General features: G+C 36.8%; 1 protein-coding gene across 2 annotated transcripts in view; it reads right to left on the bottom strand.

Annotated features, from left to right (window-relative positions):
• Positions 1 to 11,903, bottom strand: part of EED (embryonic ectoderm development) — a 33,166-nt gene extending 21,263 nt beyond the window's left edge. The window contains exons 1-4 of one of the 2 annotated variants that reach the window (XM_082659544.1): positions 11,379 to 11,903; positions 5,989 to 6,141; positions 3,934 to 4,026; positions 564 to 629 (exon numbers count right to left, since the gene is read on the bottom strand). In XM_082659544.1, coding sequence (XP_082515670.1) covers positions 564 to 629; positions 3,934 to 4,026; positions 5,989 to 6,141; positions 11,379 to 11,492 — 426 coding nt within the window. In that variant the 5' untranslated portion in view covers positions 11,493 to 11,903. The remainder of the gene's footprint in view (positions 1 to 563; positions 630 to 3,933; positions 4,027 to 5,988; positions 6,142 to 11,378) is intronic. The other variant, XM_082659545.1, reaches the window with a different exon arrangement.
• Positions 11,904 to 16,022: the final 4,119 nt, after the last annotated feature.

Here is a 16,022-nt window from a genome sequence, read left to right on the forward strand (position 1 = left end):
AGGGAAGACTAAATGTTCCTGTTTTTTCTTATTTGCTAGCTTTTTCAAATGGATCTGGAAGAAATCTTATCACCAAGCTTTGACTGTTGTACCCTTTGGCTTTTTAAAGCTTTTTCTTTATAAACCCATGTTTTACAGTATTTCCTAAACAAACTGCACATGTTTTATTTTTTCTCTGTAGGCTTTGATGACCAAATACTTGGTATGACTGCCAGGCACAGCTTCTGATTAACCCAAGTTCACCAATATAACTGCCCTGAAATGATAAAATTCCAAGCAAGGTCAAAGAAACAGGAAGTTTCTGCTTTCATTTTCTATTACAGGATTTCCAATGCTCATCTCCAGATACCCACACTGTCCTCCTTCATATCCACCCTACAATGGCTTTCTAGGAATCAGGAAAACTAGATACTAGGAATCTTTTGGGTGACAGTGAAAGATAGCATTGGTTAAAGTTAAGAAAGGACAATATAACTTTAGAGAACTAATTTCCAAAAGTTTTGGGGTACTTATTGAAAGTCAATTTCTTTAGCCAACAATATGGAAAACCCAGGAAAGGATACATCAGCATCCACATAAGATTGCAACAACCGGATTTCTCCTTGTGAGTGACATTCATATAAGGTAACCTAATGAAAACAAAAATACAGTAAATTTTATCTCAAATGTAGAAACACACTCTTCAGCTTTTGAACATATTTTAGTCACAAATGTATCTCAAAGATGCTACAGAAACTACTGCTTTAAAAGAGCTCCTTTAAACTTAAGGAAGCTATTATAAAGCCTAATGCATTACATAATTTTCAGAATATATTAAATACTACAGTAATAATAATGGTTTCTATTTCCAATGTTTTCAACTTTTATCTCATCCATGTAATTGCACCAACTCTTCCAAGTAAATAAAGTTGAATGCCTCACAGTAAAGTATAACTACTCCCTAAAATTGTAGTTTATCTTTTTTTTTTTTTTTGGCTGCACCACAAGGCTTGCAGGATCCCAGTTCCCTGACCAGGGAATGAACCCAGACCTATGGCAGGGAGTCCCAACCACTGGACCATCAGGGAATTCCCGTGGTTTATCCTCTTTTAAAGCTTTAAAGTCTTTGGATAGTTTTAGAACATTATTAATTACATATAAGAAAATCTAGGACTTCCCTGGTGGCACAGTGGTTAAGAATCCGCCTGCCAATGCAGGGGACACAGGTTCGAGCCCTGGTCCAGGAAGATCCCACATGCCACGGATCAACAAAGCCCGTGCGCTACAACTACTGAGCCTGCGCTCTAGAGCCTGCGAGCCACAAGTACTGAAGCCCGTGTGCCACAAGTACTGAAGCCCATGTGCCTAGAGCCGGTGCTCTGCAACAAGAGAAGCCACTGCAATAAGAAGCCCGCGCACCGCAACGAAGAATAGCCCCTCCTCGCCACAACTAGAGAAAGCCCACTTGCAGCAACGAAGACCCAACACAGCCAAAAATGAATAAATAAATTAATTAAATTTAAAAAAAAAAGAAAATCTAAAATTTGCCTAATAAGTTTCTCATGGACATTGCTCATCAAATATTAACTTTCTGATGTACAGTGGCCTTTTCGTCACATATTCTAAAATTAATAATATATACACTTTATTCAATTATGTACAGTTGTCCCTTGGTATCTGCCGGGGATTGCTTCCAGAACTCCCCACAGATACCAAAATCTGAGGATGCTCAAGTTGCTTATATAAAATGGCATAGTGTACGCATATAGCCTCACACATCCTCCCATATACTTTAAGTCATCTCTAGACCACTATGACATCTAATACAATGTAAATGCTATATAAATAGGTGCCAGCACGAAGCAAATTCCAGTTCTGCTTTTTGGAACTTTCTGGAATTTTCTTTTCTGAATATTTCTGATCCACACTTGTGTGAATCTGTGGATGTGGAACCCACAGATACAGAGGGCTTACTCTATAATACTAAATTTTTTATAAATTTCTTTCCATTCTTCTTACAGCTTAGTCATGTTAGCAATAACCTATTATTAATCTTAATAAGAGTCTATAAGAACTCTATAAAGATCCTTTAAATCATCTATCATCACCGATTAACAAGATAATCGCTACATTAATATTCTAAAAAAAATTCCTTATATGGATGCTAACTAGGTTGTCTTAAGAGATTATTTTGCTTTATTTTCTTTCTTTTTTTAAAAAAGAAGTCCAAACAGCAGACCTTTTTATAATTCAGTAACGTATAATTCAATGTCATTTTAAATGAGAACAGGGATTCTTTTGGTTAGAAAGCCTGGAACATTACAATGAGCATACTGGAGCACAAACTATACTAATTCTAATTATACTAATATGATGGTGAAGTTAGTGAAGTATAATCAGGCTTATAGTGATGTCTGAAAAGTGGATACAAATGAATTAATGGATTATGTTCCCAATTTTCGGAAAAAATAACCTTAATCTCTTCTTCAAACTACATCAATTTCCCTCTGCATTGTTGTTTTCAAGCTACATATCACAACCTACATTTGGCTAAACACCAAAAAAAGCTGTTATCCCAGGTTATCAACTTGAGTATAGAGTTTCAAATTTTCAGAACTTCAATGACCAGTAAAAGCAACAGAGCCTTAAATTTAATTAAAACTTCCTTAAAGACTTCCAGGAAATTACTTAAAGCCAAATTTTACTTTTTAGAAAACAGGAATAGCAAAGTTCTAGCCCAGAATAGATGCATGTGTGTTTGTATGATCCTCAAACTTCCAGAATAAAAAAGGAAAAAAGCTTGGAAATATGCTGACATTTGAAAAATACTCAGCTGACAACTCCCAAGTTAGTTTTGATTGAGAACAGAATACTAACACTAAAACAGCAAACAAATATAGGAAACGGCGTGCATTAAAAATCATGGTCTTTTATTTCTCTAAAAAGCTTAGCACAATTACTAAAGAAGCATAAATTTAATTTCACTCAAAGTAACAATTTATGGAACACCTCTCAGATTCACCTCCTTCCCCTACCCTCTTGTGCTAAAGGTAAAGAAAGTGACTTTGTTTATTGTCAATCCATACCAAGTAGTCAACTTCCTCCGTCTTTCTTTTTCCAAATACGCCAATCTGTTTCTCTGCTACTTCTCATAACTCCTAGTACAGTACTAATGAATAAGCAGAATGTCAGCTAATACAGTAAAGACTTATCAGGAGGACAATTTTTCCGAAGTGATTTCAGCTTAACAGAAAACTCCTGATTCTCCCTGGTAAGCACTAGGGAATCTTCCTTTTTCCCATTTATTTAGAAGTGAATGGAAATAAACAAGTGTGTGCAATCCACTTTTTCAGCCCCAGGTTTAACTAAAAAGTTTAATCATTTACATCAAAACATGCCCAGCATGGTTTTTTCTATGCATTCTCTCAGTTCAAGATACTCTGGCTTCCTAAAAACAATTCAAAACAAATGTTTACTGCATATAATTAAAATATTTTCAGTAACTATTACATAAATCCACTGGATTTACGCCTTCCATTTACAGAGAGCAACTAATTATGTTTATTATTTTTAAGAAATAACAAAAAAAAACCAAAAAACAAACAAAAAAGAAATAACAGACTTCTTACCCTAAATTGACAAACAACTATCACAGTCACTTCTAACAAGCAAGGTCAATTTTTTCAGCCACTCAAAACAAAATATTTATGAGTACAAAATGTAAATAGAAACCTGTTTCATGAACAATTGGGAGTATATATGAAATTAAGATATATTTTCAGTCATGAATATTACTTTTAATTTTGTCAGTTTCTAGAATGCTTCACTTTTACATAAAGGAACAATATTGTCAAACCACCTATACAAAGTTTACTTCAAAATCATTACACTTCAATGTTATATTAACACCACACTCTGGTAAGCCAAATGCCAAACAGTCCCCTTAACACTCACTCTGTTGCTTCCTACAGTTGCAAACACTAATGGATCTCCTTCTTTACTGTGCCAGTTAAACTGAACTCCAAACAATGGCTGATTATGATCTTCCTATAAAATAACCAAGAAATAAGAAAAATTAATATATTTTAGAGACCAAAAACTGGTACTAAACTGACCATTCCCATTATAACTTTTTTCCAAAATGCAAGTTGCAGTTTTATATATCATACATAAACTGACTTTTGACACTTAAAAGGTATCTGTTAGTCCAGTTTTCACATTTTAAAATACTGGCGCATGATAAAGCTTTGTAACAATTAAAGATTTAAATCAAAGGTTAGGTAACAAGTACTCATCAATGAAAATACTTTGATAGTTGCCTTCTATATCCTTAAACCCAACTGCATGCTTCTGAATCAAAATAAAATGGGTAATTGTGGCAAAGGCATTTAATCCCTTACGACATAAGGACACAATTTATTTTTCTGAAATAACAAATAACCTAACAGTTAATATAGTTTCTCCAGTACTCATTAAACTTTATTAGGTTTAATTTCCCTCGTACAGTGAAGCATATCAGACTCCATTCAAATCACTGCTTTCTACAGTTCTATAGAAACAACTTTAAGTAACCTTGAATTTGGGTCCTAAAAGAAAAACAACCCAAGAAGTTTTATAATGAACAAGAATACTTGAACAGTGGGGGCCAGGGGAGGCAGTGGGCTGTAACTTCACAGTTACCAGGAGGCTATAAGGAGATGTACAAAAAACAAGTATTCAGGTTTTTTTAAATTTTTATTTTACATTGGAGTAGAGTTGATTAACAATGTTGTATTAGTTTCAGGTGCACAGCAAAGTGATTCAGCCATACATATGCAGCTTTTTCAAATTCTTTTCCCATTTAGGCCACCACAGAATATTGAGCAGAGTTCCCTGTGCTACAAGTATTCAGTTTTGTTCACAAAGTTATTTTTCAGCCTTAATTATACTGGCAATCTCCTGGTGTTTAATAGTAACTTTCATATTCACTTTAAGGCACTGATTTCACTTTTAAAGTATAACAACATTTATTTCTTATCCTTCAAAAAGCCATAGCTTTAGGCTTTGGAAATATTTAATCAAAATATCCAAATGGCAGTTAAAACCACCTTCCAGATATACTACGTAAAAAATAGGTTAATATACCTAAATATTAACATGAAACTACAATGGACACTTTGCTTTAGAAGAAGGAAAAAAAAAAAATAACAACCACTGAGATTAATTTCCCTCCTTTTAAGACAATATAATTTGACACACTGAGCAAGGCATTTTGCTACATAGACAGGAAAATAATTTCCATAAAGCCATAGCTTCTTATGCTTTCCGAAGACTTTAAAGTATATTTAGATATTTTTAAAAGAATCTATCTAACATATGTATAAGATAACATAATGTATATTTTTGCTCAGCACAGGAAAAACACCCCCAAATTTAAAAAACAGGAAATGAATACATGTAAAACATTTAAAGTAAATACCAGTAATCCTTTTTAAAAATAAAAACACTATTGAGGAAGGTAGTAATCTAAATAACTCCAACCTATTTTTTCCAAATATTGAATATTGAAAAAAATTTTTAGTTTCTACCTTTTTCTTTGAAAACAATTACAAATAAAAGAGTTAAATTTTTAAAGACTGCACAAAGACATCTGTTTCAATTTATGCTAACTCAAAGTTAATGAGTCACATTCAGTTTTTTTCAGTAACAGGTACGAGAAAGTGGCTTATGCTTTTAAGTTTTACCAAAATATGAAGAGTAACATTTCTCAAAATCAATAAAAACAGTAAAGAAAAACCAGATGCAATACTAGGTACTACTCATTTAATGTAAAACAAACAAAAAAAAGCTAAACAAATGTGGAATGGATTATAATAACTATGCAGTCTGCCCTACAAACAAAACTTCAGATTATTATAATTTTATAATATTTTTAACTTGACCGAATATCTTGAGCATAAAATGTTTACCACTGAGAAATAACTCTGGAGCCCATCATTCAGCACATAGACTGTGTCTTTCTGTACATACCTTGAGACTATTTACACATTTGAAAGAATATTTGCATTTCTTTGACTTCCATTTTCCCTTCCCCCAACTTTTCCTTCCAGGCGCGTTTGGCGTATTTGTAGGTGTATCAGGGCGTTCAGTGTTTGTACCACTTTCTATACTGACAGCATCATCCTAGGAGCAGCAAATCAGAAAAAATTATATGAAACAGCAATACTGTACTTAGGAAATGAGTTCATACTGGGTAGCTACTGACTGGCCTAAAAGAATTAATAAATCCTGCAAGAAATGAAGAAATTTATTCTTGTCTCCAAATAAAAATAGAACACAAACACATTAGGATTTGTGGATATTTGATATTTCAGCAAAAATATAAACAAAAAAGCTAACCATGATGATGCTCATGGTAAGAATAATACTGCCTTTAAATAACAAGGCACTGGTCTGTGCCAGCCACTTTACTACATTGCCTCACTTCATCTTTACTGCTCTTCATACAAGGTACTGTTAGATAAGGAAGTGTTGCTTAGAGAGCCTAAATGGTGTCTTGCTGGTTAGGGCTGCTGGTATTCAAAACCAAAAGCTATGACTCCTAAATCTGACTGACCTACATGTCTTCATAATTTATTTGACTGCTGCTCAGTTTGGAGCATGGGAGTGGGTGGCCATTTGAGGCTACAGTGTTAGTGCTTCCTACTTTAGATGAAAATCCTGATTATCATTCAAACTCTGCTTATTTATAACCCTTAAACCATTTAGAATTTTTTTAGGTTCTACATGTTATGTGCTATATACAAGTGAAATCTGACTCATAGCTCTAAAATACTCATATAATAGAGCTCCAGAAACTCACTGTAAAGTAAAATCCTTCCAAATGTAGAAATGACTGCAGGAAACCTTGAAAACTCACCTAACTTATACCTTGTCTCCAGTCCACAAACTATATTAATGGTCCTCTACTCTGAGAAGAGGATTTCACTACCTCCTTTGATTACATATTCCAAAGTGTTCCTTGGAATAAAGAGATTTATTTAAACCTATATCACCTTAGGGCAGTAGTTACTAAATTCATTCCAGAGGAAGCCTTTTTTTCATGGAGTGCCTATTAACACCTATGAGAACACATATTAGGAACCATTGTCTTAGGGGTTATTTTTAAATTACTGCTTCCTAAAGTTGGTTTTATGATATTACAGAACATTAAAAATTAACTGGAGTATCAGAAAGTATATTAAAAATTCATATTAATTCCTTAAAAACTATATGGTATTATACAGTAGTTCTTAGGGGTGGTTTTTCAAAACGAATGGTTCCTACCAAAATGGAACGCTTTAAAAAAAAATACACAAACCATTCTAAAATATACTGGTTATCTAGGGTGAAAGAGAATGAAGTGGATAGATGGCACATAGTAATGCTCAATATCTAGACTGTAATTTAATGTAAATATAATCAGCTTTTATAGATATAGAAATGTAAAACTTTAGAGTTCAGTTCCTAGGTTGAAATCACTGGGGTTTTTTTTGTTGTTGTTGTTTTAATATATATTTACTTATTTATTTAGGCTGCCCGGGGTCTTAGTTACGGCATGCATGTGGGATCTAGTTCCTTGACCAGAAACTAAACCCGGACCCCCGCAAGGGAAGTGCAGATTCTTACCCAATGGACCACTGGGGAAGTCCTGAAATCACTGTTAATCTCTATTTCTCCCTACCTTTCAGTTGTATTTACACAGTTAAAACCTAGTGTAGAAAACAATTTTGTGTTTCACTGGAAAACTATATAACTACTGCACACTCCTCCGTGTTATCAGATTCTAACCCCCTTCACTGCCTTTGAACAATCTTACATCTCTTACACTGTGCATAATCCAAAGGTAGAGGTTCAAACTGTCTTCCCTTTCACGCTGAAGAAAAGTTTTTGTTTCCATTTGCAATTTCATCTCTACATTCCTTTAATCCATATACATTTGTACCGTTTGACTTACACTTGCCCAGTTCCCTCATATGAGTAAAATAAAATGTTTCTGAAAATTTATTCTTTTTCTGAAAATTATCTTTCAACACTAGAGAAATGAAATGATAAAACGGTTAGACATTTATTCACTAGCTTCTTCCTAGTCTGGAAAATTCTTCTTTCCATTCTAAAAATTCAACTGCTAATCAAGAAGCCCCACAAAACATTGTTAATAATTGGGGCACATTACATGTATGTGTATGCGTGTGTGTGTATGTGTATAAACTTTTAACCACTTAATTTACCCATCTCCTCAAATAGGCAAATCAAGACCAAATGGAAATCAAACAGTCAAATGGAAATGAAATACAGTCACAATGCTTTCATTTTATCTTTAAATTCAAACCTTTCCTAAGTATCTAATATGTGTACAAACTGACTTCCACCTTGGCCCCTCCTCAAAATACAGAATGGTACTATGCAACATATATGGCACTACCATCTGCATTTGCTCAACAAGGAAACAGGGATAGTAATTTGGCCCTTAATCTTGCCACAGGCTGCTTAAGCAAAAGACATGTCTCCAGATTCAGCCTTCTGATCTCAGTACCAGACAACTATTAGTATTCTTCCATAAGCTAACTACTCTACAGTCATATTAAAAAGTTAATAGAATGGCAGATACATATAAAACAAACTTAAAATAGGTCGGATGTTAACTAGATATATTGTGCTGATCATTTTGCAATGTATACAAATATCGAATCATTATATTGTGCATCTGAAATAATATAATGTTATTAATCAATTATACCTCAATTGAAAAAAATTTTAATGTCCTTTCAATTCTTTGATTCACCTTAACCGTAGCAAGCGCTCAGACTACCTTCACTCCAACTCAAAAACACCACATTCTTTCCTCCACTTGCTTTTGGCCTTCCTGTCGTTATTTGGCTCCCTCAAGAGTAAAACCACCTGCCCTTGTTAGCTTTTTCTGAACTCATTTTTATACAGAGTTCTCTACTCGCTTCCCTTAACCTATGTCCTAGATCTGGGTCCCTGGATGAAATTCAAAGGACCTGTGAACTTAAGCGGCAAAATAAACAAATACATAAATAAATTTAAAGTTGCATTTTAATTTTCACTATCTTTAAGTGAAATCTATTACTTCCTTCTATTATAATGCAGGCAGCATACATGCTAATGTTACTGTAGCTGTGACTTTCTCACCAATGAAATCAGGTATTTTTATATCACATTATAGTTGTTGCAGATCTCAAAAATTGTCTATGCCCATCATAACTATCAGAGTCACTGCAGACCTAGTTACTTAATGTGCTAATAAAGAAGCACTTGATATTAAAGCACTTTATTAAAACAAATCTTAAATTTGTTTTTTAAAATTCTGTAACTTTTTTTATAATTTTATCACTGATTTTGTTTGTAATCTTATATATTGTATTTTATACATTTGAAACTATTATTCTGAGAAGGTTTCACAGGATTTATTAAGGTGTCCAAAGCACAATAAAGGTTAAAAGTCCCAGCCAAATGGAGGAACCAAAACAACGGCTTAGTCCAATCATCTAGTTCTGAATAGCTTTAGTATGCATCAAGGAGTACATTCCTCTTAAGGGTCTGTAAAAAGAAAATAACCTTTCAATTTATTTGGTTCCCTGAAATTTTCCTCAGTCTAATAGGTTATTGATATTTTCATTACATTTCAGCCTGATTAATATGTGGAAGGGCCAGAAACATAAGTCTAGACAATGTGATTACAAAAGAAGTAATAGTAATTAACACTTGTATGGTACTTATTAAGGGGCAGGCACTCTTTTCAGCACTTTACCTATATTATCTCATTTAATCCTCACAAACATCCCATGAGGTAAATACCGTTATTATCCCCATTTTTAAGATAAGAATCTAAGGCAACTAGGTCAAGCACCTTGCTCAAGATCAAGCAACCGGTAAGCAGTAGAGTGGGGATTTTAACCTAAGAGATCCAGTTTGTGCTCCTAGTCACTAACCTAATCTGCCTAGAGAAATTTAAGAAGGGGTGGAAATAAAACAGACACCAAGGGCTGGAATGAAGAGGGTCAAAAATGTTAGATCCCAATATATAATAAGATTGGGAAGCACAAACAGGAAAAAAACAGATTTAAAGTAACATTCAACACCTAAGCCTTCCAGAAATTTCAAGTCCAAATCCCACAAACAGACAATCTGCCAAATATCTTTCTTCTATCTGCAAAAAGAATTCTTTCCCATCTGTTCAGTGAAAATTCTGGTCTTGACACCATGCCATATACATGCTTCAGTCGGTGATGCAGTGATGTAGAACTTAGGAACTGGGTGTGTAAGGTACAACATCTATTCTTAAAACTAGCTAAACTGAGAAAAAGAACAACTTACACCACCTTCCTATAACACTTTAAAGGTTTAAAAAAGATAATCAGATGTTGTTACCTCGGAGGGTTCACATTTCAGAGTAGTAATTCGTTGAGTGAACTGTGAAGACATTTTGCTGACCTTATGGGATATAAACTTAAAGCATGAAACTGAAAATTAATGTCAGTTCGGTCATTACTGGCGTCTCACCTAAAAACACGGGGATCAACTGTTGGGACGAACTAGAGCATTACCAAGATCCATTTAAGAGTTAAAAAAAAAAAATCTGATTCCAAAACACCTTACACATGCGAAGCCACGAGCCCACACCTGAAGACATCTACCCTGACCACAGCGGCCTAAAATCTTCCAGGTCATCCCCTTTATCTTAGTGAAAACTTACAAAAGAGTAACTGTCCCTTCTCATTCCTTCCTCAAGGGTCGTTTCCCCCTCCAAGTCAGTAGACGACCCTCTCAATTTTCCTCCTCCTGAAGAGAAGCCGACTGTCAGGCACGCCCCTTCTCCACGCACAAGACAGGAACGGACACAAAAGCCCCTTTAAAAGAGTCACCGAAATCTCTTACGTCTAAGAGCTAATCTTCCCATCCTGGACAGTCGGTAAGGGTCTACGAGTGACACGGACCCTAAATTCCTTTTTAAAAGTCCATTAACACATGCTGGCCCCTCCTTCCAACTGTCTTAGAAAAACCTCTAACTTGCCTTTTAAACTACTGGAATCTCAGATCCGCACTCTCCCAAAATCTGCCTAAAGGCCCAGACACTCCGCATGCACGCAAAAAGATCTCAGAGCCCTCTGACCTCCACCACCACGCTCTCTCTAAAACCACTCTCCTTCGTCAAGTTTCCGCTCGCTCTCGGCCGCAGCTCAAAATCCCCGTAGAAACAAGTTCGATGTTCTCCTCCACGCCCGCGTTTTCCTGAGTAGAGGGTGACACCTCTCCCTCCCCCCACAGCCGCCTGCCCGCCCCCGCGCCTACAGTTTAAAAAGAATTTGAAACTTTCACTCCAAAGTCCCGTCCGGACTGCTCAGCGCTGCACTCACATTCTCGTCTCCAGAGAGGTCCGGGTTGCTGTTCTCGTCGCTGCTCAGCTTCTGCTTCTTGGCCGCAGGCATGTCTGTTCCCGCCGGCGCTGTAGACACTTCCCTCTCGGACATATTCCTCCGCCTCCCTCCAGGTTCCTGCCGCCTAGGGCGGGGCCTCCGCCACACCGCCGTCAAGCAAGCCCGTCCGGAGCTTGCCGCAAAGTTGCCACTGCCGCCGCCACCTCCACCACTCCCCCCACTGTCGCAAACCGCGCCCAGCCGCCGAGGCGGGCGTGCGTGCGACCCCGCCACACTGCTGAAAAAGGGGCGCGCGCGCGCGCCCTCCCGCGCGGCTTCCTGGATCCTTCCCTTTCCCCACTCCCGTCTTGCCCTTTTCCCGCCGCCCTCCCGGCAGTTTGCACGGAGAGGTGTGATCCTTGGCTTTCGAGGGCAATATTTCGTACGTCCCCCTTCCCCACGACCGCCTCGAAAAAGGAGAGGCGGAACTCAGAGGGATGCCCCCTCACCCCCTTCCTCCTTCCAAAGACGTTTCAGCCGCTATTGGCCCAATCCTTCGATCCCCGACCCGCTGCAAGGACTCGAAAGTCTGTGGAATGGACTAGCCTATCAATGTCCCAGGAGACGGGGGACGAGACGAGAAGTCACCTCTTGATTTAGCGGTGTATGCCAAGGGTCCTTAATCTTGAACTCGGAGAATAACGCTCTCATATTATTCACGGAACTGATCACAATCTAATTTTCGGTTGCGAAGAGAAATTTTTAAATTGTAGACTGCTTCTCACTTTCCTCCCCTACCTAGCAAATGGGAGTTACCCGCTAATGGGTGCGCATGCGCTGGGGCGTATTCTCGCGCTTGGTTGTCCGGACCCGCCTCCTCCAAGCCCCTCCTCTTTGAAATCTTGTTTGTGAACCAGGTAGTCTTCCACCGGGTTTCCGTAGTCCGGGATGGATTTCTAAACGCTACAAAATCATAATCCCTGAATGCCTCCTAGTTTCTTGATGAATGTTTATTCTAGTGAATGTTTATTGCGATGAATGTTTATCCTCGTCCAATTGGTACCAATATTGGGTAGGGTTTAGGTAGGAATATACTAAAATTATAATTCTAGACTCCAATGGGTTACATTCCAGAGTGCTTCTTTTACCTGTTAAAGGATTATCAAGGCCCTGAACGACAAGGCCTAAGAGTCAATGGTCATCTCCAAGCATGTATGCGACTGTGAGACAAATGACGGACAATATTTTTTGGCACACCAGATACAATAAAATTCTAGGGGAAGGCAACAAACTGTTATGCTTCACCAAAATGTTTGCTGTGTTACCGTATCTGGGCGGTTGACAGGTGCCAAATACACGGGTGAGCCTCGTGGATTTGTTAGATGGGTGATTAAGACACATAACCAAATGAATAGCCCAGAAAAGGAGAACTATGACAAGAAATAAAAGCCAGTTCCCCCTCCCTCCCCCTTTTTTGGAACTTAGCTGTGACAACATATTTCTGGACCTCATCTGTAAAAATGAAGCTTTGGGAAGGCACCTAATACTTCTTGATCACTTACTTGATATTATTTTTTTGTCTTTTAGACCTCATTACATCACCCATTGGATAAACAGTATAGAGTGACCCACGATAAAATTCTAGTGTATTAGAACTACTTCTGCATGATGCCTTAACACAGAGAATACCATTATCTCTGTTTCATTAACTGCAGATTGCAAGTCACTCTTGGGGATAAGGAGAGAAGTCAGTTGAGAATGAGTAAGGGAAGGTAAAGCAAACGCAGGGCAGAATAAGAAGTTTTTGCAATGAAGACTCAGGAAAAATAGCGAAGCTGAAAAAATTAAAGTTCATATCTTAATAATAGTAATTGCCCTTGTTTGTTGAACTCCTAGTTGCCAGGCGCTGCTAAGCACTCCTCAGTTGGTGAGAGAGAGATGAGACTGGTATGGAATCACCACTGAGAAAGTAAGATGTGCTTTGGTACGACATTTTCACGGACAGAGACAAACATACCCCACTTATCTGTTGATAAGGATGTTTGTGAATATAGTTCTACAAATAAAGGATAATTAACTAAAGCGTTTCCAATCCAAATTACTCTGTGTATCTGGGATCAGTGGGAGTCACCTTCTACTAATAAAATCAGAAAAGTGCTGAACATTTGGATAAAGGACATATGGAAGGAAAGTGCCTTTCAGCATGCATGTTATCCATAACAAAGCAAAAATATTTCAAAAATATTTTAGTTTTATTAAAACTAGGAGAGATATTTTAAAAATTTGTCTGATGAGTCAGGGATAATAAATGGAAATTAGTTAATGTTCATTATTGCTAATGTTAAAAAATTATTCTGACACTTGTTAAAACAGTAAGGAACCTTAGGACTATTGTAATAAGTGTCAAGACTATCACAGTAGGAGAGAGAGATAGGGCTCAACTCTGAATACAGCAAGGATAGGTGGGGATTTATAATCAAAGAGAAGAGTGGCGGGGTGGGAGGTGAAAGAGTTCAGGACATGCCACCTGCAGTATGCTGCTTTGGAATATTGATTTATTTTATTTTATTTTTTTATACAACAGGTTCTTATTAGTTATCAATTTTATACATATTACTGTATATATGTCAATCCCAATCTCCCAATCCATTACACCACCACCCCTCCACTTTCCCCCCTTGGAGTCCATACGTTTGTTCTCTATATCTGTGTCTCTATTTCTGCCCTGCAAACCAGTTCATCTGAACAATTTTTCTACGTTCCACATATATGCGTTAATATACGATATCTGTTTTTCTCTTTCTGACTTTCTCTCTGTATAAGTCTCTAGATACATGCACGTCTCTACAAATGACCCAATTTCGTTCCTCTTTATGGCTGAGTAATATTCCGTTGTATGTATGTACCACATCTTCTTTATCCATTCATCTGTCAATGGGCATTTAGGTTGATTCCATGTCCTGGCTATTGTAAACAGTGCTGCAATGAACATTGGGGTGCATGTCTCTTTTTGAATTATGGTTTTCTCTGGGTATATGCCCAGTAGTGGGATTGCTGGGTCATATGGTAGTTCTAGTTTTAATTTTTAAAGGAACCTCCATACTGTTCTCCATAGTGGCTGTATCAATTTACATTCCCACCAACAGTGCAAGAGGATTCCCTCTTCTCCACATCCTCTCCAGCATTTATTATTTGTAGATTTTCTGATGATGCCCATTCAAACTGGTGTGAGGTGATACCTCATTGTAGTTTTGCTTTGCATTTCTCTAATAATTAGTGATGTTGAGCATCCTTTCATGTGTTTGTTGGCAATCTGTGTATCTTCTTTGGAGAAGTGTCTATTCAGGTCTTCTGCCCATTTTTTGATTGGGTTGTTTGTTTGTTTTTAATATTGAGCTGCATGAGCTGTTTATATATTTTGGAGATTAATCATTTGTCAGTTGTTTGTTTGCAAATATTTTCTCCCATTTTGAGGGTTGTCTTTTCATATTGTTTGTAGTTTCCTATGATTTTGCAAAAGCTTTGCAAAAGGTTTTAAGTTTCATTAGGTCCCATTTGTTTATTTTTGTTTTTATTTCCATTACTCTAGGAGATGGATCAAAAAAGCTATTGCTGTGATTTATATCAAAGAGTGTTCTTCCTATGTTTTCCTCTAAGAGTTTTATAGTGTACAGTCTTACATTTAGGTCTCTAATCCATTTTGAGTTTATTTTTGTGTATGGTATTAATTTCATACTAATTTCATTCTTTTACATGTGGCTGTCCATTTTTCCCAGAACCACTTATTGAAGAGGCTGTCTTTTCTCCATTGTATATCCTTGCCTCCTTTGTCATAGATTAGTTGACCATAGGTGCATGGGTTTATCTCAGGGCTTTCTATCCTGTTCCATTGATCTATGCTTCTGTTTTTGTGCCAGTGACATATTGTCTTGATTACTGTAGCTTTGTAGTATAGTCTGAAGTCAGGGAGTCTGATTACTCCAGCTCCATATTTTCCCTCAAGACTGCTTTGGCTATTCAGGGTCTTTTATGTCTCCATACCAATTTTAAGATTTTTTGTTCTAGTTCTGTAAAAAAATGCCATTGGTAATTTGATAGGGATTGCATTGAATCTGTAGATTGCTTTGGGTAGTATAGTCATTTTCACAATATTGATTCTTCCAATCCAAGAACATGGTGTATCTCTCCATCTGTTTGTATCACCTTTAATTTCTTTCATCAGTGTCTTATAATTTTCTACATACAGGTCTTTTTTCTCCTTAGGTAGGTTTATTCCTAGGTATTTTATTCTTTTTGTTGCAATGGTAAATGGGAGTGTTTCTTTAATTTCTCTTTCAGGTTTTTCATCATTAGTGTATAGGAATACAAGAGATTTCTGTGCATTAATTTTGTATCCTGCAACTTTACCAAATTCATTGACTAGCTCTAGTAGTTTTCTGGTGACATCTTTAGGATTCTCTATGTATAGTATCATGTCATATGCAGACAGTGACAGTTTTACTTCTTCTTTTCTGATTTGTATTTCTTTTTCTTCTCTGATTGCTGTGGCTAAAACTTCCAAAAACTATGTTGAATAATAGTGGTGAGAGTGGACATCCTTGTCTTGTTCCTGATCTTAGAGGAAATGGTTTCAGTTTTTCACCA

The sequence above is a fragment of the Grampus griseus genome (genome assembly GCF_964374135.1).
Source record: "Grampus griseus genome assembly, chromosome: 8".
Classification (NCBI taxonomy): Eukaryota; Metazoa; Chordata; class Mammalia; order Artiodactyla; family Delphinidae; genus Grampus; species Grampus griseus.